Source organism: Triturus cristatus, chromosome 5_1, assembly GCF_964204655.1.
Source record: "Triturus cristatus chromosome 5_1, aTriCri1.1, whole genome shotgun sequence".
Lineage (NCBI taxonomy): Eukaryota > Metazoa > Chordata > Amphibia > Caudata > Salamandridae > Triturus > Triturus cristatus.
In genome coordinates, this window is record NC_140587.1 from 420,181,329 (window position 1) to 420,207,778 (window position 26,450).

The 26,450-nt window shown below is 47.6% G+C and overlaps 1 protein-coding gene and 1 long non-coding RNA gene across 2 annotated transcripts in view; one reads left to right on the forward strand and one right to left on the reverse strand.

The window, feature by feature from the left end:
- The window catches only part of LOC146830976 (uncharacterized), a 53,246-nt gene extending 31,351 nt beyond the window's left edge, over positions 1-21,895 (forward strand). The window contains exon 3 of the long non-coding RNA XR_014961503.1: positions 21,768-21,895. This is a non-coding gene — a long non-coding RNA (uncharacterized LOC146830976). The remainder of the gene's footprint in view (positions 1-21,767) is intronic.
- The window catches only part of VPS13B (vacuolar protein sorting 13 homolog B), a 2,934,705-nt gene that overhangs the window by 587,509 nt on the left and 2,320,746 nt on the right, over positions 1-26,450 (reverse strand). The window contains exons 37-39 of the mRNA XM_085605186.1: positions 17,167-17,369; positions 16,390-16,597; positions 8,774-8,958 (exon numbers count right to left, since the gene is read on the reverse strand). Coding sequence (XP_085461312.1) covers positions 8,774-8,958; positions 16,390-16,597; positions 17,167-17,369 — 596 coding nt within the window. The remainder of the gene's footprint in view (positions 1-8,773; positions 8,959-16,389; positions 16,598-17,166; positions 17,370-26,450) is intronic.

The window sequence follows — 26,450 nt, forward strand, 5'->3', positions numbered from 1 at the left end:
CAGGTAACGCCGGTGGGCCGGCAGGACGGGGATATGGAAATATGCGTCCTGCAAGTCCAACGCTACCATCCAGTCTCCAGGGTCTAGGGCAGCTAAAACCTGAGCCAACGTTAGCATCTTGAACCTTTCCTTTCGGAGGAAGGCATTGACGTTCCGGAGGTCCAGGATAGGGCGCAGGCCCCCCTTGCCCTTCTTGGGAACCAGAAAGTAGTGGGAATAACAACCACGACCTACTTCTGGACTCGGAACGCGCTCGACGGCCCCCTTGGCCAGGAGAGCCGAAACTTCCTCGCGGAGAAGATCCAAATGATCCCCCGAGATACGGTGGTGTTGTGGTGGCATGGCTGGAGGGGTCGTCTCGAAGGGGAGGGAGTAGCCCCTTCGGACGATTTGCAGCACCCACCTGTCCGATGTTATGGACCGCCAGTGGAGCAGGTGATGGCGAACTCTGCCGCCCACTGGCGTGGTATGGGCCTGAAAGCTCGGACTAGGAAGGCTTTGAGGCGGATGCTGCCGGGGTGGATGTGGGCTGACCACGTCGGCCTCCATTTCCGCCACGGCGGAAGCCACGTCCGCGACCGCGCGCAGGTTGGTTCTGCGGCTGGTGGCTCTGCGGACGTGAGGAGGCGCCCCTTCCTTGGCCACGAAAGGGGCGAAAAGCGGAGGTGTGCGCCCGCGGAGCCGAGAGGCCCAAGGACTTGGCCGTAGCCCGGGAGTCCTTAAAGCGGTTCAGCGCACTGTCCGCCTTCTCACCAAACAGGCGAGTGCCATCAAAGGGCATGTCCATGAGGGTGTTCTGGACATCCCCGGAAAAGGACGTGGACCGCATCCAGGCGTGGCGGCGGAGCGCCACCGTGGTGGAAATCGCCCGACCTAGCGAGTCCGTGGTGTCAAGCCCACATCTTATGGCGTGCCGTGCTGCATCCCTCCCATCGGCCAGAGCCTGGGAAAGACGCGTCCGGACCTCCTCCGGACACAGGGGCAGCACGTCCTCCACCGTATCCCACAGAGAATGGGAATAACGGTCCAAGAGACAGGCGGTATTTAAAGACCGCAGGCCCAAACTAAGGGACGAGAACAGTTTCTTGCCAAACTGCTCGAGTCTCTTGGAATCCCGGTCCGGCGGAGCGGTCGGGAAGGAGGATTGGGAAGTAGAGGCCTGGATAACCAGACTCTCGGGGGTGGGGTGTTGGGACAGGAAGCTGGGGTCGCCCGGAGCAGGGCGGTGGCGCCTGGCAACGTTCCTATCCACAGGAGGAACTGTGGAGGGCTTGGACCAGGTGCCCTGCAGAACGTCAGTGAGGGCCTCGTTAAACGGCAGCAGAGGCTCAGTGGAGCTTGCTGAGGTTTGAAGCACCTCAGTGAGGATGTTGGTCCTCACAGCCACGGCAGGCAACTCGAGCCCAAGGGCCTCAGCCGCCTTGCGCAGCACCACAGAAAATGCTGCACCCTCCTCCGAAGCCACGGTCGGAGGAGAAGTGAATCCAGCGTCTGGTGAGGTGTCCAGCCCGCTGGCCTCCCCCAGTTCATCTGCCCAGTCCTGAGAAAGCTGTGACTGAACAGCCAGAGGGTCCTCGAACCCCTCCCAGTCGCCCCCTTCTTCCGATTCCTGATAAACAGGAGGAATGATCGGAACCGGACTGTAGAGATGGTAGGTCTCTAGCGGCGTCGGATGCGGCGTCGGCGGACGCCGTGCCGGCGTCGGGTCCGGATGAGGGCTAAACTGGGGCGTCGGCGTCACAGGCGTCGGCGGCGCCGGTGACGGCGTCGGTGGTTCAGGCGTCGGCGCCGGTGGAGGAGTGACAAGGTCAACCGGCGTCGACTGGGGCCCAGGCATGGGCCCCGCGGGGACCTGCGGCGTCGAGACCGGAGTCGTCGACGGCGCCGGGGCCGGAGCCGCCGGCACGCGAGGTCGCCCAGTCGAGCCCGCGGGGCCCGAAGGCGCGCCAGCGGGCGTCGACGGCGGGGCCAGGCTCCTCATGGCCGAGAGGAAGGCGCTGATCTCCGCCGGCGCCGCGTCAGCCCCAGGGACCGGAAGGTATGGGGGCGGACGCGGCACCTGCGGCTCCGCCGGAGCCGCGGGGGTGGAACCACTTGGACCCTCGGCCGAGTCGCGCGACCGGCGAGGGGAGTCCGAAGAGCGATGTCGCCGCTTGGACTTCTTTGAGTGCTTGGACTTACCCGACGACTTGGAGCCCGACGATCGATGGTGGCGTCGGCTAGGGCTCCGCGAGCGATCCTTGGACCTCCTCCTGGACCGGGATCGCGCACGACGCGGAGCCGAGTGGCGAAGCTCGAGAAGCTTGCGGGACCGCTCCCGCCTAGCCTTCGAAGTCAGGGCCTGGCAGTCGTTGCACGACTCCGCGTCGTGGTCGAGGCCTAAGCAATAGAGGCACCGGCGGTGGTGATCGGTCACCGACATCAGTCGATGACAGTCTTCACAAGCCTTGAACCCAGGCATCCTACCGGCACCAGATGTCGACAGACAGGGATCAAAAATGATCAAAAAGAGTTAGTCAAAAAAGACTAAAAGGGGTAGCTCTCCCGGATCTGCGCTTACTGGCGCGGAAAAAAGAAGAACTGACGTCAGCGCGCGAGGGCGGCGTCTAAGTACTCCGACGACGTCATCCCGGCGCACGACGCCGACGACGGACGCGGAGCCGCAGACGACGCCTAGCGACGCGCAAGGGGTATTGCTGACGAAAAATCTTCCGGATCCAGTCTGACGCCTGGGGATATTCTAAGGTGAGGAATCTAACTAACGTGTTTCTTTCAGATAGGCTCTATAAAGACACGTCTTACCACTATATATGGCATCGAGCTCAATAGGATTTAAGGCACTAATGTTCATTTTGTGGTATCTGTTAGTGCTTTTCTGAAGTTTCAAACTAATTTTTGTCATTTAGAATGTAAAGTAGGATGATTTTATCTTTTTTTATTTTGCTTGTTTTTATTTCAGTACTGCACAAATATCACACTACATGTTAACCCGTCAGTTCGCAGTGCGTCAGAGAGGGTTAATGAAAAGACCGCCAGTTAACATTTACTTCAAAGTAGCAGTACACTGCATCACAGCGGTCTGTATGTATGCCCATATGCTCCGCTCGGCAGCTTCATTGCTGGGCGCATGGTATCTGTGTAGCATAGAGAACTGTCCCCAAAAAGGAGGCTTATCAAGTGAGGATGATTTTATCTTCTTTAATGTTTCCACATCCTGTAATGATATCAGTTTCAGGTATGTCCCTTCTTTGATGTCACTGAGTTACAAAGAACAAGTTCTTTACCATCGGTTAGCACCTTATTCAGTGGAGAGTATCTATTCGCAGATTCCTTACCTTGGAATTATCCCCAGGCCTCACACTGGATCTGGAAATATTTTGTGAGAATTAGCCCTGCGCGACGGTAGGCAGCGTTGTTCGGCTCTGCGTGACAACGTCCGCATCGGAAGTGACCTATATGGTAATATATAAGCGGCACCCCAGAGTACTGATGTCAGTTTCTTTTCGTGACTTTCCATGCCAGGAGTGCAGAGCCACAAACAACAATGACCACTGGTGTGGAAGCTTAGGGCCCTGAAAGGGTGAAAAACCCTGTTCCTAGAAATCCATTGGCAGAGCACGGAGGATGGGTTGATCGGTAAGGAAGCTGCAACTAGATGGAGTCACTTCCAGATAAGGTGTTACCGAAAGTAAGTAACTTGCTCATCTGAAAGTATATAATTATATTTCAACACTCCATTTTAATGCATTCATACTTAGTGACTAAACACCACTTTTGTAATAACCATGATCTCCAGTTTTAGTGCGGAAAGCTAGTTGAAGCGAAATGATACTGAATACCTCGGCAGCAACTCCCAATCATATTGCATGTCTGGTATATAAAGCTGAAATGCTCTGTCCTACACATCATATCTGTTCTATAAAACTGACACGCGCACCCTATTCTGACCATCATATAACATGCCCAGTATATAAACCCGAGACACACTTTTCTGCACAACATATAACACGGGCAGTATATTAAGCTGGTACACACTGCTCGCCACATATAAGATGCTCAGTATATAAAGCAGACACAAACTTTTCTCTACATCCCATGCCCAGTATATAAAGTAGACGCACATTGTTCTCCAAATGAGCAATATTATGTATTGCAATAAGAACCGAGTAACAAACTATGTAAGAAGTACCTGAAGAACATCTCCAAGGTCGGCGGTACTGATATCCGGATCTTCGGTTGTGTTGAATGGGACGGGAGCTATTCTCACAAGGGTGAGCACTCTTGGCTCTGGGTAACGCCACAGCATCTATTAGGGAGATTGGTCCGCTTCTGCACAGCCATCCCCTTCTTCTTTGCTCTGACATACCCCACAAAGAGTTGGTTGTCCACCCAAAACTCCTTCTTTACAGTCAAGGTAGAACGCAACGCTCTTTTTGGGTCCAGTCGGTGAAGTAGCTCCTCTTTCTTAGAGGGATGTGGCAGAGCATAAACGGTAGTCAGGGTGATAGACTGCCTTACATGAAAAGGAGTGACATCTTTCGGCAGAAAGGAAGCTCTACTGCAAAGAACCAGATTGTCTGGAAAGATGTTTAGGTGTGGAGGCTTACGTGACAAAGCATGTAGCTCACTGTCCCTCCTGGCATATGTTATTGCCACTAGGAAGGCTGTCTTGATGCTAAGAAGCCTGAGAGGACAGTTGTGCAGTGGCTCAAAAGGAACGCACATCAGAAAGGTAAGTAAGGTATCGGGGTACCACTGAGGCATGATGAAGGGTGAAGGTGGAAACGTGTTGAAGACCTTTCAAAAGCCTATGCACAACAGGGGCTTTGAACAGGGATGACTGAACTGGAAACCGAATAAAGGCTGAGATGGCAGAAACGCAGTCCTGTAAGGTGCTCAACGCAGAGCTCTGCTGGTCAAGAGAAAGAATAAATAGAAAGACCTGAGAAAGGGGAGCAGAAAGGGGAGCAACTTACTTTTCTGCACACCATGCCACAACCATGCCCCAGTGGTAGGCATATAGCATCCTGGTGGAGAGACACCTGGCTGCCAAGATAACATTACAGACTTCGGGGAGAAGGTCGAAAGTTGTAAGCTGTCGCAGCTCAGTCTCGCATGAAGGTGGAGTGTTGCCAGGTTCGGGTGGGGAACCTTCCCCTTCTGCTGATCAGAGGACCAATGGCCATGGTCAACAGCTTGGGATACCAAACTCTCTGAGCCCAGTTCGGAGCCACAAGGAGGACTTGGGCCCAGTCGTTCCTGATCTTCTTGAGAACTCTGGGCAGGAGTGGTAAGGGGAGAAAGGTGTACAGGAGGCCCGGGCTCCACTCGAGACAAAAAGCATCTCTAAGCGGGAGCCACCTTGAAACTCCAGCCTGCAAAACTGAACACATTGCACATTCTCGGCAGTGGCAAACAGATCTAACCAAGGCTCTCCCCACTGCTGAAAGAGATGGAGACGTCATTTGTGATCCGCTAGGCATCTTCGGCTGAGCTCATCCACCCTGGCATTCAGAGAGCCTGCTAGGTGTTGAATCACCAGGGATATGCCCTAACATTCCAGCCATGTTCAGAGGTGCAGAGCCTCTTGGTAAAGGGTCCACAACCCCACCCTGTTTGTTGCAATACTGCATGGCGGTGCTGTTGTCAATGAACACCGTCACTAGCCTTTCCTTGATGGAGACTAGAAAAGCTTTCAATGCCAGCCGGATTGCCCTGAGCTCCAGTAGGTTGATGTGGAGTCCGGATTCTGCCAGGGACCAGAGGCTTCTGATCTCCACCTCTCCCAGATGGCTGCCCATCCCAGGAGTGATGAATCTGTCACTACTGTTAGCTTTGGTTGTGGAAGGGAAAAGGGTCTGCCACTGACCCAATCGCCGTTTGTTAACCACAACTGCAGTTCCCTCCGCGACCTAGACCATGTCGGAAAGATTAATTAAATATGAAATGAGGAGATGTTCAAACCCTTATAACCTTGTCAAATAACGCCATTAGCCCTAGTTCATACTCCAAAAACCAGGCAATTACCCTTCATATTGCTGCATATTCATCCAATCCTCAGCAGTGGGAACACCTTGGCAGTACCTGTGGCATCTGACTCTTGGAGTAGGAAGTCAGACACCTGAGGACTTTTAAAAGTTTGGGGCGGACTTAGAGCCTTATAATCAGTTTACTGTTTCTCGAAATGAGGGACTCTGAAATATCCGTATCATACATGATGGATATGCGGCAATGTGTATTACATGGCATGAACTGCCCATGAGCTTGAACATAACAAACTGTGTGCATGCTTTTCTCACTGGTGATATGGTTGCAACCACATTTGAATAATAATGCTGACCTCCACCATTGCCAGCATGATGATTAAGGCTTGATCACCAACATACATGTATTTACATGTTCAACCAATTGACTATAGTGGTGTGTGTTTTAGTCATCGTCTCATGTATTCATAGTAAGTCAAGGTATTGTCTTTGAAGTTGAGCTTTAGCATGGCTTTTGCTTTGTCTTTTTAGTTTACAAAGTATTGCTCTTCGAAGTCATTAAGAGTAATTTTCTTACAAATTCAATGGTTTTAAAAGTTATTGTTTAATAGCCAGTCCCATTGGGTTTCATAGAGGACAGCAGGACGGACGGTGCACTACCTTCTAGTGGGGGGTTTTGTTAACTAATTGACCAGAGACTCTAGGTCCTGGAGAAGGCCACTGACCTTGTTAGGCATATTTAGGACAACCGAAACATGTTGAGCATGATGGGATGACAGGGTTACTCCCCCTATTTCATACCTGTTTATTTTTTAACCCTATCAAGGCATCCACAGGACTGATCCCGGGACCATCCTGTTGGGAAGACCTTTATGGTGCATGAAGCGACAATCAACGCATGTCTTGGTGTCATATTGACGCTCAAGACACCAGAGGTGAGGGTCCGTCACTGACAATTGCCAGTGACAGGCACCTCAGCCTCCAGCCTTCTTCGTGGACATCCATGCCACACCATGAGATAATTCTAGAAAATAAATGACTGAGATAACGCTCTCTGGATCTGCACTGACTGACACAGAAAGAACTGATGTCAGCAAGATGGGGAGGCACCTATATAGGCACCGTGCACATCACTTATGGCACAGACGATGCAATGTGGAGCTGAACGACACCACCTACCGGCACAAAGGGGTACTGTTTACGAGACATTTCTGGATCCAGTCTGATGCCTGGGGATAATTCTATGGTAAAGAATCTGCTGCCAGAGGTCTCTATCAGAATTAATGTGTGATGACTTTCCTGTGATGTCGCGGGTGTTTAAGGACTTGCTGCCACCTACTTTGAGCCTCAGGGTAGTGCTTAATTTGAGCCAGTGGTTGCCAGTGGGGTCCACCTGCATTCTTTTTGGGGACCAAAACGAATTTTTCCTCATCAGACATTAACACAGATTAAGAGAAGTAAAATTAAAAAAGGGGAAAGAAGGAGAAAGAGAGAGATGGAAAAGCTGTCATAAAGGGAGAAATTAGAATTTTGCAAGAGTGAAATAAAGGGGGAAGGGAGTGCCGGATAGTGGAGTAAAGAGGTTTGAGGAGTTAAAAAAGACTACGCAGCCTTGGTGATCGGTGCACCGACATTTAATAATACCTGCTGCGGGCTTTTATGAAGAGTTTAAGATTATGCACCATTGGTGAATACAGACTATATCTATTTTTCTTCAATTTGGATCTTGAAAAGAATTTGAGAACAGGTAAGGAAAACTAGGCTATCTCAATACTACTAAAACTACTAAATTGTCATCAATCCCTGCTACGTGAAAACACTAAGGCGATATAAAGTTGTCAAATGTGTACACGTTCCATGATTCAGGAAATTACTATTATTAGGATCAATCAGCAAATCTGACTGAGTTAACCCTTTCAACTGTTCAACAATGCATACTTCTTCACTATACCGAAAGGAAACAGAAATAGAGGTCAATCAGAAAACAAATGAGTTGCAACGCGAGTGTAACATCTGGTGCACTTTTGATCTCTGTCATCTAAAACGAGGAGTACAAAACCAATGCGTAACAGACAAGGAAAAAAAGCCCTGTTATTCTAACTTCTGTATCTTAGAAACTTAAAGCAAGGGTAAGAAGGCACCTATGTCAGGGTGTATATGTAATCAGTCCAGCAGTACCACTTGCTGCCATCAGGCAACCAAACCAAATACACATCTAACAGAGACTCACTTTGACTATTTTTATGTTTCAAAATTGGAATGCAGTAACTGGCCAAGTTCGAAGAGAGGTTTTTACATATTCCGGTAAAAAGTATATAATTATAATTCAACACTACATTTTAATGCATTCATACTTAGAGACTAAACACCACTTTTGTAATAACCATGATCTCCAGTTTTAGTGCGGAAAGCTAGTTGAAGCGAAATGATACTGAATACCTCGGCAGCAACTCCCAATCATATCGCATGTCTGGTATATAAAGCTGAAATGCTCTGTCCTACACATCATATCTGTTCTATAAAACTGACACGCGCACCCTATTTTGACCATCATATAACATGCCCAGTATATAAACCCGAGACACACTTTTCTGCACAACATATAACACGGGCAGTATATTAAGCTGGTACACACTGCTCGCCACATATAAGATGCTCAGTATATAAAGCAGACACAAACTTTTCTCTACATCCCATGCCCAGTATATAAAGTAGACGCACATTGTTCTCCAAATGAGCAATATTATGTATTGCAATAAGAACCGAGTAACAAACTATGTAAGAAGTACCTGAAGAACATCTCCAAGGTCGGCGGTACTGATATCCGGATCTTCGGTTGTGTTGAATGGGACGGGAGCTATTCTCACAAGGGTGAGCACTCTTGGCTCTGGGTAACGCCACAGCATCAGGCCAGGACTGTCCTCTGTCTCATTGTAAAAAACCACCTCATAAACGCTGGGTAGTTTCTGAGAAGCTGAAAAGAGATAGTGAACTTTGATTAAATGGAACAAATTGCATGAGCAATAAACATGATAAGCTCAGGAAAAGTAAAACGTTATAATGTACAGAATAACAAATAAAAAGAAAAGAGACATCAGAAGAACGGGTTACTTACCTCCAGCAACAATCTTCTGATAGATGCTTTGTCTAAAGGCAGATCTTTCGATGGATGTGGCGGAGAGCAAAAAGCAGGGAGGGTGGTCAACTGTCCCACGTGGAAGAGAAAACTTCACTGGCAGAAAGAAAGTGGTGTACGGAGATTTTACTGACAGCACCTGCAGCTCAGTGATAAGCGCAGAAGTAATCGAAACAAGTAAAATGCCTGAATGGTTAGGAGCTGCAGAGTATAACTGGGCATGGGCTCATAAGGCGTGCACATCAGAATGCAAGGACAACATTAAGGTCTCAATTGTGGCATAAGGAAGGGTTCTGGCATGGACATGTGCATCAAGCTTTTAAGAACCTCACCACAGCCGATGACTTAAATAAAGAAGATTAGTCAGGCAAATGTAAAAAGGGCAAGAGAGGCTTTAAATAGTATTTAATTGTGCCCACTACAAAGCCTTTCTGGACCAAAGACAAAACAAACAAAAAACAATTGCCATCTTGGCCTATAGAGGATCTAGCTGACGGTTCCTACACAAGCCACAAATTTCTTCCACAATGCAGAATAGATGGATTTAGTTGAAGTTCTCTATGAATCTCATCCACTACATCAGATGGCAAGTCAAAACTGTTCAGTTGCTGCCACTCAATCTCCACGTATGGGAATGTAGATTGTGGAGATTTGGGAGCAGGATCCTGATCTGGGACAGGAGGTTCCCCAAGGGAAGCAGGCAAATCGGAGGGCAAATGGTCAGGCTCAACAATTCGGAGAATTGTACTGTTCTGGCCCAATCTGAGGCTATCAAGATGACGTGGGTCAGGCGCGCAACACCCATTGGACTCACAGGGCTTCAGCCCCCCCCCCCGTCGTGTGTGGCAGCCCGGGATGAGACACCTTCCCGGGCAAAAAAGCAGCCGCACCCGAGCACTTCACAGGTCTTTAAAAGACCATTTGCATGTTAATGAGGCCTTGCTGTTGTTTCACCCCTTCTAAGAGCCCCTGCAGCTCCACTCTGCCAATTGCTTAAAGTTCAGCCCCCCCCCGAAATTTTTGCTCAGCCCCCCCCCGAAATTTGGCTCTAGTTGCGCCTCTGACGTGGGTTCAGTCAGTCCTGGCATTCCTCAGAAGTTGAGGAACTAGAGGTAGCAGTGGACACTCTTGCAAACGTCCTGTGCTCCACTGCAGGTGGAATTCGTCCCCTAGGGACTCTCTTGGTAGGAGCTTCAGTGAGCAGTACTCCACACTACACGTTCTCAGTGGTGGTAAAGAGATCCAGCCATGACCTCCCGGTCAAAGATGTCCTGAACATCCCCAGGATAAAGTACCATTCATGATCTGCCAGTTGAAGTCTGACCTGACATTTAGCGACCACACCAGGTGATTGGCCACCAGGAAAATTACTGTTGATCCAGCATCTCCAAAGGTGTAACACCTCCTGACACAAGGCCCAAGACCCCAAGTTACCCTGCTTGTTGCAGTACCAAGTGACATCATGTCATGCTGTCAAGTTAGCCCTGCACCGGTCTCCTTCTGCAGGATGGGAGAAAGGCTTTCAGAACTAGTCTGATAGCATTAAGCTCAAGAGACTGACGTGGAGCTGCAGCTCCATTGGGGACCGCAGAACCCTGAGGTCCTCCTGTTCCATGTGCCTGCCCCAATCCACAGAAGATGCATCCATCACAGATATGAGTTTTGGCTGGGGTAGGTAGAATGGCCAGCCATATTACGAGTTGGTCTTCATCTGTCACTACCCAAAATCTTGGGCTAGATACATATGGTTAGCATACTCCTGCCATCTAGTGCAGGGCTCACACGTTTGCAACTTGTTTTTTTCGAAGAAGCCTTTTGAGTCACGAGGTAAAGGTGACTCCTTCTATAGTCTGTACTGCGCATGGTGAGCGGATCCATTGTTAAGATTGTTTTTGGCTCATCGGGTGAGCTTGGAATAGGAGCAGTAGAGAGATAGTAAAGATGAACATTAAAAGATGTAGATAAATAATGAATATTTATGAATAGTGTATACGTGAACCATTGGCTTCCGGGGAAGGGGGGTGGGTGCATATGAATCTATGGCACTATGCGCTATGAATAGATGCTTAAAAGGTAAGTAACATATTCCATTCGTAGCATGTGTTGGCTGTAGATACATAAGCTTAGCCTCGAATGTAAAGCAGTGCTCCCTAAAAGCGGTGGCTAGCTAGTGGTTGACGAACAGCCTTGAAAAAGTGTTCCTAATACTGCTTGACCCACTCTATCTTATTGGTTAGCCAAGACATCAACACAATAGCGTTTTGTGAATGTATGTGGGTTTTCCCATATAGCTGCTTTACAGAAGCAGTTCGGAAGTCTGGGTGAGGCACTGGAGCTGGACACACATGTGCTGACTTATCACGGTGCAAGCGCTTATTAAATAGAAAGAGTCGTTGTGTGGCCAATACGTGGTCCGTGGAACTTGAACGATACTCAATTGTAAACAAATGTTATTAAGTCTACCCCACTTCAAAGAGTATATGGCTTTTGAATCAAGAGAGCTATATACAGAATTTACTCAGCGAGATATTTTTCCGATGAACCATTCATGTTACACATTAAGAAGCACTGCCTTTTTGAATATTGAGAGAAGTCTTGAGAAAGTCCAGGAGGGCAAAACGCGCGTTGGCTGCCGTGTTTGTGTCTATGACTGGAATAAAATAAAGTGACCTGATATGGAATAAAATAGAGTGACCTGATACATAACCTTCTGTGGATCATTTATTGGAAGTTTGCCAACGGGACTTCAAAAACTAGTTTTTTCTTTGCCGAACCTGATTGAGGATAAAAGTGACAGTGTTTTGGTGTGCTTTCGTGCATATGTTGAACATTTTGTTCTAGACTTTAGTGCGCAGTTCTAGTGGACTTATACCCAAGGTGGGTGGGTATTGTATCACCATGGGAGTAACCTTTGAAAATAAGAGGCCATCAAATGATATAGAGAAAAGATCTGAAAGCATATCCACCGGTTGTACACATTTGAGCTGCTTTTCAGATATCTACTAGTGGAATATTTCCAAGGTAAGAAATAGAGGCTCCTGTTTGGAGTGAGCTCTTGGGTGTGCAGGTAGCAACCGCTCAGCTTGTGGTAGCAAGTTTAGATGCATTTTACTATCCAGCTTGCAATCCCAGCTTTAGATATGGGTAAGCCTTTGTGTAGGTTTGAGAAAGATATGAAGAGTCGTTGAATTTTCCTAATAGGTTTTGTTCTCTAGATGTAGTACATTACTGCTCTTTTAACATTGAGGGTGTGTAGCAATCTTTCCGCCAATGAGTCTTGTTTGAGGCTTGGTTTTTATGAAAAGAAGAAACTACTTTGATAGAAATTTGGGATTTATTCTTAGTTCTAGTTTATCTGGACAGCTTTGGAAAAAAGGTTATTCAAGGGTGAGCGCTTGAAGTTCCCTTATCAATCTTAGAGATGTAATAGCCACTAAAAAGCTACCTTCCATGTGAGGAACTGTAGATCACATAAATGTAGTGATTCAAAAGGAGGACCCATATGCCTGATGAAAACAATATTTAGATTCTATGCAGGTGCTGGTGGAATGGAGGGAGGAATGACTCGTATTAGTCCTTCCATAAATGCTGGAATGTGATGTCTATTCTGCATGTAGACAGCAAGTGGTGCTAGGTTTAAACTAACAGAGGTGTATGCAAGTCCTGCTTGTTGTAAATGTAGCAGGTAATAGACCAGGTCTTGTACTGCTGGTAAAAGTGGTTGGATTTGTTTTGTGAGATAGTAATGGACAAACCATTTCCACTTTACTGCATAACAAGCTCTTGTGGTTGGTTTGCAAGCGCTTTTCAGGATGGTCATACATTCCTGTGAAAGATTGAGGAACCCAAACTCTAGGACTTCAGAAGCCAGATCGCTAGATTTAACTGCTTGGGGTTGGGGTGCATAACCAACCCCTGCTCATGAGTTAGCAGATGTGGCCAGATTGTCCGTTTCTTATGTGGTTCAATCGGTAGTTGTAGTAGGGTTGTGAACCACGCTTGTCAAGCTCATGTTGGGGCGATTAGAACTAGTGTGAGGGATGTTTGAGTGAGCTTCTGGACCATGTAAGGAATGAGTGGGAGGGGAGGAAAAGCGTAGGCAAACATCTGGGACCAGTTGAGCCACAGGGCATTGCCTCTGGATTGCGGTTGAGAAAACCTGGAGGTGGCCTACGTCATCTAGTCACTGGACGACTGACTTTATCCAAGCCACAATTAAGGTGTCTGTTAGAGCTCACTGATTCCAAACCTGTGAGCACCAAAGGTACTGTAAAATTTCTATTGTGACTGGTGGCTCCCCAATTATAGGGCTTAAAAGTCATCTGTGCCTAAGCGCATGGATTCCTGTGTATGGGCACCAGTACCATCTGCAGTCCTTCACTGATTAGCCAGTGGGCTAGTGGACTCCGTAATTGTGCCACAGCACTGGGTTACAAACATTTCCCTAATGACCACTGCAGTGACTGTTGGCTTGGCAGGCTTGGGCGGACCCTTCTGGGCAGTTTGGATGGACTGTGCGCATCATCTTGTGTTTGAGAGGTTTTGAGGCAGCTGTAGTGAAACCTTATATAAAAGTATCTGTGCAAAGAGATACAATTCCATATGAAGGGTAGCACAGCAAACAGTTACACCTCTGAAGCATAACCTGCAAATGCAGCTACTGTTGGGTTATCTAATAGGGAAGGACATGAACGCACACTAGATACCTGAATTCACCAGCATGCTTGTATTTTTGTCCTCATTAAAGTAAATTGTCATCGGTTCCATGCCCATGAAGGTGGGTTGGTGATTATAAATATCGAAATAGGCCAACATTGTTTAGAGACTGCAATCTTAACAGAAATATAGCACTTACAAATTGAGCACAACGACAGCATCTGGGATCAGTTCTCTGGCTAGGGCGGTGAGAGAGCTTTGTTTTTGCAGCTTATCATCATTACATCTACAGTATTTAGTTACATGTGTGTTAAAATACATGTCTGTTTTTTTTTTGTTTTACATAGCAAGGTACTGGACACACAGTTATTAAGGGTTATTAGTACATTTTACTTAGTTCTGAGTTTCTAACCTCTTAGCACTTCCTTAAGTAAGCCTTGGACTAGTCAGCATTGATACCAATGAGAGATATGTGCTTAAGGGGAGCACTTAGTAATTCAACTTGGGGTCCAACAGTACTGTTGACCTGGAACACCAGTGTCAAACAACTCAAATTGTCCCAACTGGAGCCAAGTTCTTGCCCTGGAATCACAGGAACCACGTCTCACAGTATCAGTATTTGATTTGCAGCGATTACTTTCAGTTAATGGTGGGAGGATGTCATTGGGGATTTGATTTGATGCATTTTCCACAAAAGCCTTCTGGACCCTCAGAATGGCCAAAGGATCCGTCTACAGCGAGAAGTACACGTCAATGAACGACAAGCAAAAACAGTCATTTCAAATGATATAGTAACAAAGACCAATTCTCTGGTGCCTGGACAAGGACACTGCCTACTGAAGATCTTTAAGCAACAGGGCTAGTTTGTTGGGTAAAATAGCAGGTCAAGGTGTCCGTATACCTTGATACCCACTTAGATGGGGTAAATTCTCGGGGCCTATGTCTTTGAACCATTCAAAAGCAATCAGGCAATTAAAGTGGCAGGGACAGAGGCATGGACAAACCAGGACACTATGCAAGTTCTGGGGTAGGTACCAGGGGCGCAAATGATGATAATTATGGAACCATTTGGCAGAACCGGATTCCAACTTTTGAAGAGTCATGCAATCACCTAGCTACCCCACTGAATTTCCAGACCATGGGTGTAGTCAAAGTAATCCTCAAGACCTTTAAGGAGAAATTAGAAGGCACACCAAGGTCGTGGATGACGTGGACTCAGTTTCACAACAGCTCTTCCCCTAGGCCACAATGATGATGTGCAGTAGTGACAACTCCTGAGCAGCTTCTCTGGGGCCACCCCATGTCCTCGAGCAGGCATTGTCCAATGCATGCAGCAAGGTTCTGTACCCGGCTGGAAATCCGTCATTCCCACTGGGAAGATGCAGTCCAGCTTTTTCTTTGAGGCACACAGATCTTCCACTATACACAGGTCAGTCACCGCAGTGGTTTCTCCAAGTTTAGCCCAGACTTAGCCCAAATGCAAGAAGGGGCTAGCAAGATCCCAAGTCTTCTCTCCTACGCTGGTGTGTAGCTGCTCCTTGGATATCAAGAGAAACATGCACCCCTGTACTGGACAAGAGACACAGTACTAGAAAGACCTGGCCAATTGGATCCTCTCTACCCTTCAAATTTTTAAAACCTTGCGAATAAAGACAAATTGCTTGCAGGAGGACGGTTCACTGTAGCTTCTTCTGAGTCTGTTTGAGTTGGACTAGAGGAAACACAGATTGGTCTCCGATAAGCCAGATACTTAAGCTATGCAGAAAACAGAAGGAAGTGAGTAGGAGCTGGGATAGTTCTGAAAAAGATACTGTGGCTACTTAAGATTGGGCTAGAGGCTTCCTCTACCACTCACAGTCAACCCAGTGTCTAAGCAATCTTTCCATTCTTGCATGTCTAACTAAAGGGATGAGGACTTGCCTAAATGAGAGTTTATTTTCACAGAGCAAACACATATATTAGCATATGGTAAGCACAACAGGAAACGGTCTGGGCAGAAGGTGATATCATACACTGCGCACAAATCTAGAGCTATATTTTCCAAATGGACCACTACAGCCAAAAGGTAAATATTCTCCATATTACTGACAATTATAGAAATAAAGGAGTAGCGTGTATGATTTCAAAGATGGTTTAGACGGGTATGACCATCAGGTGAAGACTTAATCTAATGTTCAAATATGCAATGTCTATTTGCTCTAAGATACATGCTACTTCTAGGTGAATTCAAGAGAAACTTTCTTGGCTGACCACTCCCAGAAAAGTGGTTAACTAAAGCACTTGTGAGTTAAAGTGAAAAACATGAATGTAGATTAGTTTCTGTGAAGCAATGGACACAGCTCTCGTCTACATTTGTTTACAAGCTTTGCAGGGCAAGCAGTGCTGATACTGCAGTTGCCTACGAATATGGATACGCAGCTGCTATCTTAGTTTATGAACACTTCTAACAAAAATAGTGGGAATAGCCACTGGAAGCTTACTGATCCGAAAAATCTAAGGACTAAGGCGATACACAGTGTACAACAAGCAAATGCAACAACAAAAGTTTTCTCAAGGGGTCATGTTGGAAGCAGTGTGTTTAGTTCAAGCATGAAGTGCCACTGTTAATCATACCTGCATCTTGGATATACTGGAACAGGCCAGTCCTCAGGTCATCTGAGCTGTGCTCCGTTTTGAAGGCTTGATATCTTCCAATAGGGGACACAGGCTGCAGCGGTCTATCAGAAACCAGGGCCTCGGTGCCATCCTCGATCTTCATGTACTTTTGAAGAAGCTCTTGCAGAAGCACTAAGCAGTTCAAGTGCTCCTGGCCCCAGAACACCTGATCAATAAATGTAAAAAACAATAGTTGGAAACAGTAGAAAACAAGCAATTCTTCTACTGGTGACCATTGTTAAAATGGTCTTTATTTTATTTCACTTCTCTAACAAATACTCAGCTTGGGGTTCTGAGTGAAGCATGACTGTTGATATTACAACGACCTATTAGTGCTGCAGTAGATTAGATACTGCAGTACAGAACTACAGTCATGCTGGCTCATTCATTATACGATCATTCTTCAATTAGGTGGATGTTCTCTCCCTTCATCTCTTCTTTCCTCCAGACTTTCACCGCTCAACAGGTGTCAATGCTTTTGATGCTCCAGGCTTCAACATTTTTTTTAAACCTACCAGTGGACCTGCAAACGTATGAGAACCACCAACTTTTTGGATAGTTGGCAAATCTGAAGTTTAAGCACTATGAACTCAGAAATTGAATAAACTCAATACCAAATTGCAATGTTGCCATTATCTTATGCCACCACGCATGCATGAGAAAAGCAGTTTCTGAAGCATAGATAATATACATCTATGAATGAATCAATCTTGATACAGAGAACTCTTGGAATACCTGCATCAGTCCTCCGCGCACGTCCAGCAGTACTTTTGGAATGTCGCACTGAGGGCCAGGATTCCCACTGTGTTTGCACCACTTGGCCTCTAGGTTGATGTTGCTGCAGACTGGGCCCACCAGTATTCTGCTTCTTTCTTTTAGGCTCGTTTTCAGGACACAGTCATTAAATATAAGTGCTAACGATGCACCATGGATGACACCTAAGGAAATGAATGAAGCACACATTCAGTCAGGTGCGTTAAAATATTTGTTCAATCTTTGTTTTGTTGTTCTCACCCAAGCACACCGTATTTATTGGGCATTCCTACTTTCTGATGCTACGGTCCTGCTTCACTATGGCTAATTCTGATAGTAGAGCAAGCTAAGCGGGGAAAACCCAAAATGAGACAGTCAAATCCTGAGCCACACAAGGGAATATTTGACCTGTTATGTGGGATACTTTTAAATTGGGGTGAGAATGTAATTTAAAACCCTTCACTAAAAATATCTGAGTGATTATATTCTTGGTGCGCTCTATTGGCAAGTAGGATCTTCACTTGAAGGGTTAAGGCAATGAGATAGGGGAAAAGCTGTAATCAATTTGTAAGGGTGGACATTGTTTGCCAGAAGCAAGGCTACAGATGCTAATGCAGCAAACACAAGATGATTGACCCAGTGCCGAAACTTTTCAAACACTCACCTCCAGTCAAGAGTTCTGGGTTACATCCATCATTGTTTTGATCACCAGTCCACCCCAGTTTGGACCTAGTCATATGCAAATCACTCTTGACCCTGCTCCCCATGGGGCCAGTCAAGCCCGAACTTCCAGGTCCCTGGCAAACCCATCACAAATGCGGGGAAAACCTCGGCATGCACCCATCCAGTTCTTAGACAGGCATGAAGGCATTCAATGCATTTTTTTTCCTCTTCACAAAATAGTGGCTGCTGACTCATGAGTTTCATTAAAATTCCTATTCTTCTGCCTAAAACCCATGGGGGGGGGGGGGGGGGGGGGCGGGAGGTGGTTCATTTTCCACACCTTTGGGTGCCCCCATCACTTCTCTAATGTTGGCACATTTAATGCTGCCCCCCACACGCCCTAATGGCAATGGACATTTTTCCCACAACATGAAACTCGCAATTTTTAAAAAGAATGTTTCAAAATGGCCCAAAAAATAATAATTCTCAGACTTTCTCCAGGCAATGACATTTGTTAAAAAGAATGTATGTGATTGTAAGGAGTGGCAATTTTTGGACTCACGATGTTAAACAGCTATACAAAATTTTAACCCTTTCAAGCCCACCGGGCAACATTTTTAAAAGGTTATAGCTCTAAAATTATTAAACGTATTTACACCAAATGAATGCATGCTTTCTGATTGAAGTTCCACGAAAAAACTAAGTGTGGCGTAAAACCATTCAGCTTTCTTCCCTGTAGATGCCAACAAAATTTCCTATATGCCTATAATGGGAAAACACTACTTTTTTACACCCTCCTTAACTTTCTTTCCCCTGCAAGGATATTCAAAATAATGAGCTTACTAGACCTTCACTAATTATGCCAAGCAACTGCCAATTATGGTGCAGATGTGTGCAAAGGGTCAAAAGTTATAGGCAAATCGTAAAATGATTTTTCAATGAAAAGTGCATCTCAACCTACACAGTGGCGACTGATATATAATATATATATATATTGTAGGAGAGTAGGATCTGCGTCTTATGTTGCCCCCACCTTTTTTTCTGATGTTTACACTGGTTTCTGGCTATAGTCTGGCTGGGACCCTGCTAATCAGGGCCCCAGCCTCTCTGTTCTCTCTAAAACAACATGGAGTGCATATTAGGTGCACTAGTGATTGGATACTGTGGTGCCTTATGAGTCCCTAGTATATGGTACCTTAGGTACCAAGGGCATAGGTGATTCACAGGCCTAGCAGGGACTGAAGCATGTATTATACTACTCCTGGGAAGCAGACTAAATCTGACACCACAGGCCTGCTACTGCAGCCTGGGTAAGGTGGTGCTAGCACTCCTCACTGAGAAATAGGTTCACTATATCTCTCCTGCACACACATTTAAAACTATCAGTCACCCCTAAGGCAGGCCCTATCAATCCTGTGGGCAGGGTGCTTGGTTTCCATGTGAGGGGGTGCCTCTGCCTGAGCAGGGCCCCTCTGCATCTCTCAGAGTCCATTCTCTGGGGCTGTTTGTGAATGCGGTCAAACCATATACTCTTAAGTGCATTATAACCTTGTGGTAAATGCTAACTTTGGAATGGCTGCATCAAAACATGTTGTGTTTGGTGTCAAACGCTTTGGAATCATACCCCCACACCAGTAACTGGTGTGGGAGTATGATCCCACCCTTCTAGAGGGATAGACATGTACCTATTGTGGAAACACTGTAGAATCCTGAAGATCCCTGGCATCACAAAATGGATGCCACCATTCATAGACAATGGGCTGCCCTCCTGCTGATGACCGAAACTCGCAGTGGAGGAGGCCCAACAAAAGGCATCCTGTCACAGGGAGGTGTGACCACCTCCCAGACAGGGTTTAGTGTATTGGGGCTGGGTGGGTGCACTCCTAGAGTGCTTTGAAGTCCTGCACTGGGGGAGCAGTAGGCTCCTCTGTGCATACACCAGTTCAAACCGGCTCAGGGGCAACCTGCCCCTGCTCTGGCACGAAACTGGACAAAGGGAAGTGGGTGTAGCCACCCACTCCCCTGACCCTCCCATAGGTGGGGTCATAGAGCTAGTCCCTTCCTTCCTTTCAGTATAAGTTAGGGAACCCTTGTCATTGCAAACTAGATACCCCTGGACGACGCTCTGAAGACGAATCCTGGACCTTCGACGTTCCACTACCTCTGGAAGACGGAAGAATCTCCCTTGGAGTCAAGGAGTGACTCCCCTGCTTGGCAGGCACCAAAAACTACAAACTACTGTCGCAAACTCCACCGCTCCCGCCGGAGCCCGAAGTCCCTGCAGCCCAGGAAGAGGATTTCCTGACTTCTCCAAGGCCATCGTGAGTCCCCAGCGACGCTGAGGCAAGTGGACCCCACGAGGGACCGCAATATCTGGGTACCGTGCACTATTTTTGAGTGCAACCCCTTCACGACGTTCTATGAACCTGTGCATTGGACCACGTATGGTCCAAGCCTCCAGCAGGAATCCCTCCAAAGATCAGAGGCCTACCCCGACCCGAGTGACCGTGGGCCCCTGTTGAGTGAATCCTCTCGAGGCGTCTTCGCGATCCCTTGCCGGTTGGCTCGTGGGTCCCCTGAAGACTTTTCTACAGTTCCAAAGGGCTCCCCTGGTTGCTCCAGGCCTGCCCTGACTTACCCTCGCTGGGTGAGTCCCTCAGACCTTGCTGGTCTGCACCGCTGACTTTTTGTCCTTTCCATGAGAGTTGCTGTTACCAAGGCTTGTTGGCTCCAATCTGGTCACCGACACCGCAGTAAGCTGTAGACTTCGTGGGACACGCCGAATCCATCTCCTGGTCATCGTCAACACCTCCTGGACCTCGTGGCTGAAGAGTCAAGACACCCGTGGATCACCTGAAATCACCCGACGACTGTGGGCATCCATCTTCCTTGCCCCGGGTCACTGCCAAGTGACTTTGAACACTGTCCCCTCTGCTTTCAGGTCTTCCTTCTTCTGAATCCAGCCTTGGATTCCACCGGACACTTCTCCTGTTTTCACAAGCAGCAAGTCTCCTTTGGCTCCCATTACAAACGACGCCGCGACCCGACACCAAAAGACACCTATGCACCCGGCTTCCCTGGGTGAGGTAACTCCAGCACTACGGTGCTCCGATGGGTGTTGGATCTTGAACTACTTACCCTGTAAGTGACTTGCTTGTAGACTCTCCCGAAGTATCCTTAAACTCTTAATTTCCAATCGCGACTTCCTCCATTGAAGTCAATAGGGATTCGCGACTGTGTTCTCACAGGCCCCAGCACTTCTGAAGGCCCTAGGCCTTGTCCCTTTGCAAGTCGTTATTCTTAAGTCTCTTTTTCAGTATATGGTCTGGTACGCCCCTAGGGCCCCTGCCATAATGTACTTAACTTATTGTTAAACGATGATTGTGCATATGTTCCTGCCTTCTAATCTCATAAAGAGATTAGTAGAGAGTTGTTTAGTAATAAATACATATATATTTGATATATATCTGTGTGGTGTCCTTTCATTTAGTATTTCAAGCGATTATAAGGTAAAACAAGCTGCTTTACATTCCTCTAAAGACTTAGCCTGAAGGCTGCTCTCCACAGCTACCACTAGGATAGCTTTCTTTAAAGGTTGTCTTAAACCTATCACCATAAGAGTCGAATTCTACTGGTGCAAGATATATATATATAAATATCCAGGATGAAGAAATGTATAGCCACTTATAAAGAAAGAATCTACGAAATTACATGGAAACATGCCTTGCCGATATACTCACTTTCCTCTTCCCTCTCCTTTCACTAAGCACCCATCACTAAAATTGTCTACAGGATCAGGACTATAAATTGCAATTGTGAATTTTGTTGTCCCAATATGGTTAAAAATATAATTTTACTGTGTTAGATGGTATGTTATGTAAGGCTGCAAGTACTAAAACTTTATATATTTTTGTCCACAGGAAGATGGTGCACAACAAATCCTGAAAAATCACGTCTAAATAGTAAAGATATGAGCACTGGAGTCTACGGCGGCTGCCCTGAACTCCGAGACACTTCTTAAACCTTTATACACTATGGTACTTTACCTTCACTGTACAAGTTACTCACTTTCTGATGAATCAGGATAGCACACCTAGATAATACCTATGGGCACTAGAGCATATGATCAGTCACTATACATGGCCGCACAATGAACAAATACAGCAAACAGAGAGAACCATTATACACAATAATAATCGCAGTTCATACAATGAATGTACTTTTTACTTTTGTACAAAATCCAAGCACTGTACCTGATATGTGCACTTTATCACATTTATGCACTTTTTCATTTGTTTAAAATGTGAAGAAACATGTTTAATTTTCTTTGCTTTCTACTACTATGTCTATGAAAAAGACCCTTGCTATGCCTTTAAAAAGAATGTATTGTGGAGACGGAGCTCATGTGACCAAGACCACAGACGTGGTCGAAACGCGTCGTCTTTTCTGCCAAGAATAAATTTACCTGCTGAATCTGCTTGCCTGGAATTCTTTTCCATTTGGATTTCTATGCTAAGGAATATATATATAACTCCTTGCTACTAGAAGCACCTATGTTTCTGATCAATACATTTCAGAGGATCCAACTAATAGCAGCCAAACTAGCCTTGAAAAGACAACGCAGATCCTTAGCATCCTCATCATTGAAGGATCTACACTGGCTGCCAATCTCACAAAGAGTCCAGTTTAAATCGCTATGTATTGTCCACAAAGCAGTCCACAGACTGGGACCACTACCTCTGCAGAGCAAATTCTCCTGGTATGTACTAGCTAGAAACCTCCGCTCAACTTCTGCCAGATTGGTGTGCACAGCCAGATTCAAGAAAGCCAGATTAGGAGGTAGAGCGTTTAGCACGGCAGCGTCACGTCTATGGAATAAACTTCCACTGGCTCTCAGACAAATTGAGAACCTGCTAGAATTCAGAAAGAAGCTAAAAACCTGGCTCTTTCCTAGGGACTAGTTAGCCTAGTTACTGCACTTTTATCTTCGCCTGCATACCTACAGGTTTACATTTCCTGTGGGATAATCTCAGCGCCAGGATACCCATAGGGTGAAAGAGCGCTATATAAGTCTACAATACAATACAATATATCGTTACCGAAGGTAAGTAACTTGTGCATTTGAAAGAAACACGTAGTGATAGATTCCTTACCTTAGAATAGATACCCCAGTAATCCCAACCCCGGTGGTGGGTCTGCGAACCAAGATCACACCAGAAAGTCCTGGAGAGGAGAACGGCCAAAGAAGCCGTCTCTACGGACTTGGCTGTCCAGGCAGTAGTGCTTGGTAAAAGTGTGCAGCGAGGCACACATAGCTGCCTGACAGATGTCATACAAGGGAACTCCCCGTCCCAAAGCAGTAGTAGCTGCCGTCACCCAGGTAGAATGGGCGGGCAGCCCCATCGGAGGCTCTTTTTTAGCCAAAGAATAACAAGCCTTTATGCACAGAACAACCCACCGAGAGATGGTCCGCTTGTGCACGGCCCAACTTTTCTTGGCACCCACGTGGCCAACAAAGAGCTGGTCATCCACCCGTAACTGTTGTGTGCGGTTTAAGTAGAATGAGAGCGCACGTTTTGGGTCCAGACGGTGGAGCCTCTCTTCCTCTTTCTAGGGATGCGGAGGCGGAAAGAAGGTAGGCAAAGTGATGGTCTGCCCAATGTGAAAGGCAGTGACAACCTTCGGCAGAAAAGATCGACGAGTCCTTAGAACCACTATGTCCGGATGGACAGAGAGAAAAGGAGGTTTAGAGGAAAGAGCTTGGAGCTCACTAACTCACGTATGGCAGAGGTGATGGCCACCAGGAAAGCTGTCTTTAAAGTGAGAAGACGAAGAGGACAGTTGTGAAGTGGCTCAAAGGGAGCACACATCAGATATGTCAGAACCAGGTTCAAGTTCCACTGAGGCATTATGAAAGGAACAGGAGGGAGAAGATGAGTAATGCCTTTTAAGAATCTATTTACAACAGGGGAGCTGAAAAGGGAAGGCTGATCTGGAAGCCGTAAAAAGGCTGAAATGGCCGAGAGATAGACCTTGATAGTGCCCAGAGCAGAGCCCTGCTGGGCCAAAGAAAGAAGGAACAGAAGGACCTCTGAAAGAGGGGCAGAGAGGGGATACACAGGCTTTGCTGTGCACCATGCCACACACTTATTCCACCTACAGGCGTATACCCTCTTAGTGGAGGGACGCCTGGCTGCCAAGATTACATCACAAACTTCGGGAGGCAGGTCAAAAGACGTCAACTGCCTCCACTCAATCTCCATGCAAGGAGCTGGAGGCTGAACAGGTTCGGGTGGAAGACCGTCCCCTGTTGCTGCGACAGAAGATCCTCCTGAAGAGGCAGTCAGATCGGGGGATCGATAGCCATGCTGAGTAGTTCGGGATACCATACTCTTCGAGCCCAGTCTGGAGCAACAAGAATGACTTGGGCCCAGTCGCGCTTGATCTTCTTCAGCACTCTGGGTAGAAGTGGTATAGGTGGAAAGGCGTATAGTAGACCGCAACTCCACTCGTGACGAAAAACGTCGCCTAGCGAGTTCCGCCTTGGAAATTCCAATGCACAGAACCGATGACATTGCGCGCTCTCTTCGGTGGTGAATAGATCTAACCAAGGCTCACCCCACTGCTGAAGGAGACCTTGTGCCATGTCCGAGTGACCCATTCGTGATCCATCATGGACCAGCGGCTGAGTTTACCCGCCCTGGCGTTCAGAGAACCTGCCAGGTGTTGAACCACCAGGAAAATGCCCTGATGTTGCAGCCATGTCCAGAGACGCAGAGCCTCCTGACATAGGGTCCACGATCCCACGCGCCCTGTTTGTTGCAGTACCACATGGCCTTGGTGTTGTCCGTGAACACCTGCACTACTCTCCCCTTGACAGAAGGAAGGAATGCTTTCAGTGCAAGTCGGATCGCCCGAAGCTCCAGAAGGTTGATATGGAGCCGGGACTCCACCGGAGACCAGAGTCCTCTGATTTCCGCCTCTCCCATGTGGCCACCCCATCCCAGAAGGGACGCGTCCGTCACCACTGTGTGTTCCGGTTCGGGAAGGAAGAGGGATCTGCCATTGACCCAATCGCGATTTGTGAACCACCATTGCAATTGTTGTGCAGTGCCCTCCAAGATCTGGACATGATCGGACAGGTTGCCCTGATGTTGTGCCCACTGGAACTTCAGGTCCCACTGCAGAGCCCGCATATGCCATCTGGCATGATCCACCAACAGGATGCAGGAGGCCATCAGGCCCAGTAGATGGAGGGTCATCCTGACCGAAACCCGGGATAAAGGCTGAAAGATCGGAATCATAGCCTGAATATCCTGGACTCGCTGCTCGGGAGGACAAACCCGAAACTGCGCCGAATCCAGAACCACTCCGATGAAGACGAGCTTCTGAGAGGGAATCGGGTGCGACTTCGGCACGTTGATGGAGAACCCCAGAAAATGCAGGAGGTCGGCCATAGTCTGGAGGTGGGAGATGATTGCCCTGGACGAGCCCGCCTTCAACAACCAGTCGTCGAGATAGGGGAAGACTGGGACCCTTGATCTGCGCAGATGAGCTGCGACTACCGCCATCACTTTCGTGAACACCCGAGGGGCGCTGGTAAGGCCAAAAGGGAGCATGGTGAACTGAAAATGCTCGTGGCCTACCGTGAACCGCAGGTAATGCAGGTGGGCCGGCAGGACGGGAATATGAAAGTGAGCTTCCTGCAAGTCCAACACTACCATCCAATCTTTCGGGTCTAGGGCAGACAAGACCTGAGCAAGTGTTAGCATCTTGAACTTCTCCTTCTGGAGGAAGCTATTGATGTTCCGAAGGTCTAAGATAGGACGCAGACCCTTGTCCTTCTTGGGGACCAGAAAGTAGTGGGAATAACAACCATGACCTACTTCTGGCCCAGGAACGCGCTTGATGGCCCCCTTGGCCAAGAGGGCCGTGACCTCCTGCTAAAGAAGCGCAAGATGGTCCCCTGACATGCGATGGTATTGAGGTGGCATGGCTGGAGGGGATGTCTCGAAGGGGAGGGAGTAGCCCCTTCGGACAATTTGCAGCACCCACTTGTCCGAAGTGATGTTGCGCCAGTGGTGAAGATGATGGCGAATTCTGCCGCCCACTGGCGTTTGATGGGCCGGAAAGGTCGGACTAGGAAGACTTTGCAGTGGATGCTGTGAGGGTGCAGGTGGACTGACCCGCCCGCTGGCCCCCTGAACCACCTTGACGGTTCCCACGTCTGTGCTGTTGTTGTTGCTGCGCCGGCCTGTGGCCCTGCAATCGTAGGGGAGCACCCCTTCCGTGGCCACAAAATGAGCAAAAGGAGGAGGAGGCCGAGTGGCCGACAGGCCCATGGACTTGGCCGTAGCCCACGAGTCCTTAGAGCGCTCCAACGCACTATCTGCCTTATTGCCAAAAAGGCGAATACCATCAAAGGGCATGTCCATCAGAGTATTCTGGACATCCCCCGAGAAGCCAGTTGTCCTCAGCCAGGCGTGGCGACTAAGCTCCACTGTCGTGGAAATCGCCCTTCCCAGCGAGTCGGCGGTGTCAAGCCCACAACGGATAGTGAACTTAGCTGCGTCTCTCCCAGCAACAATAGCGTGGGCGAGTAC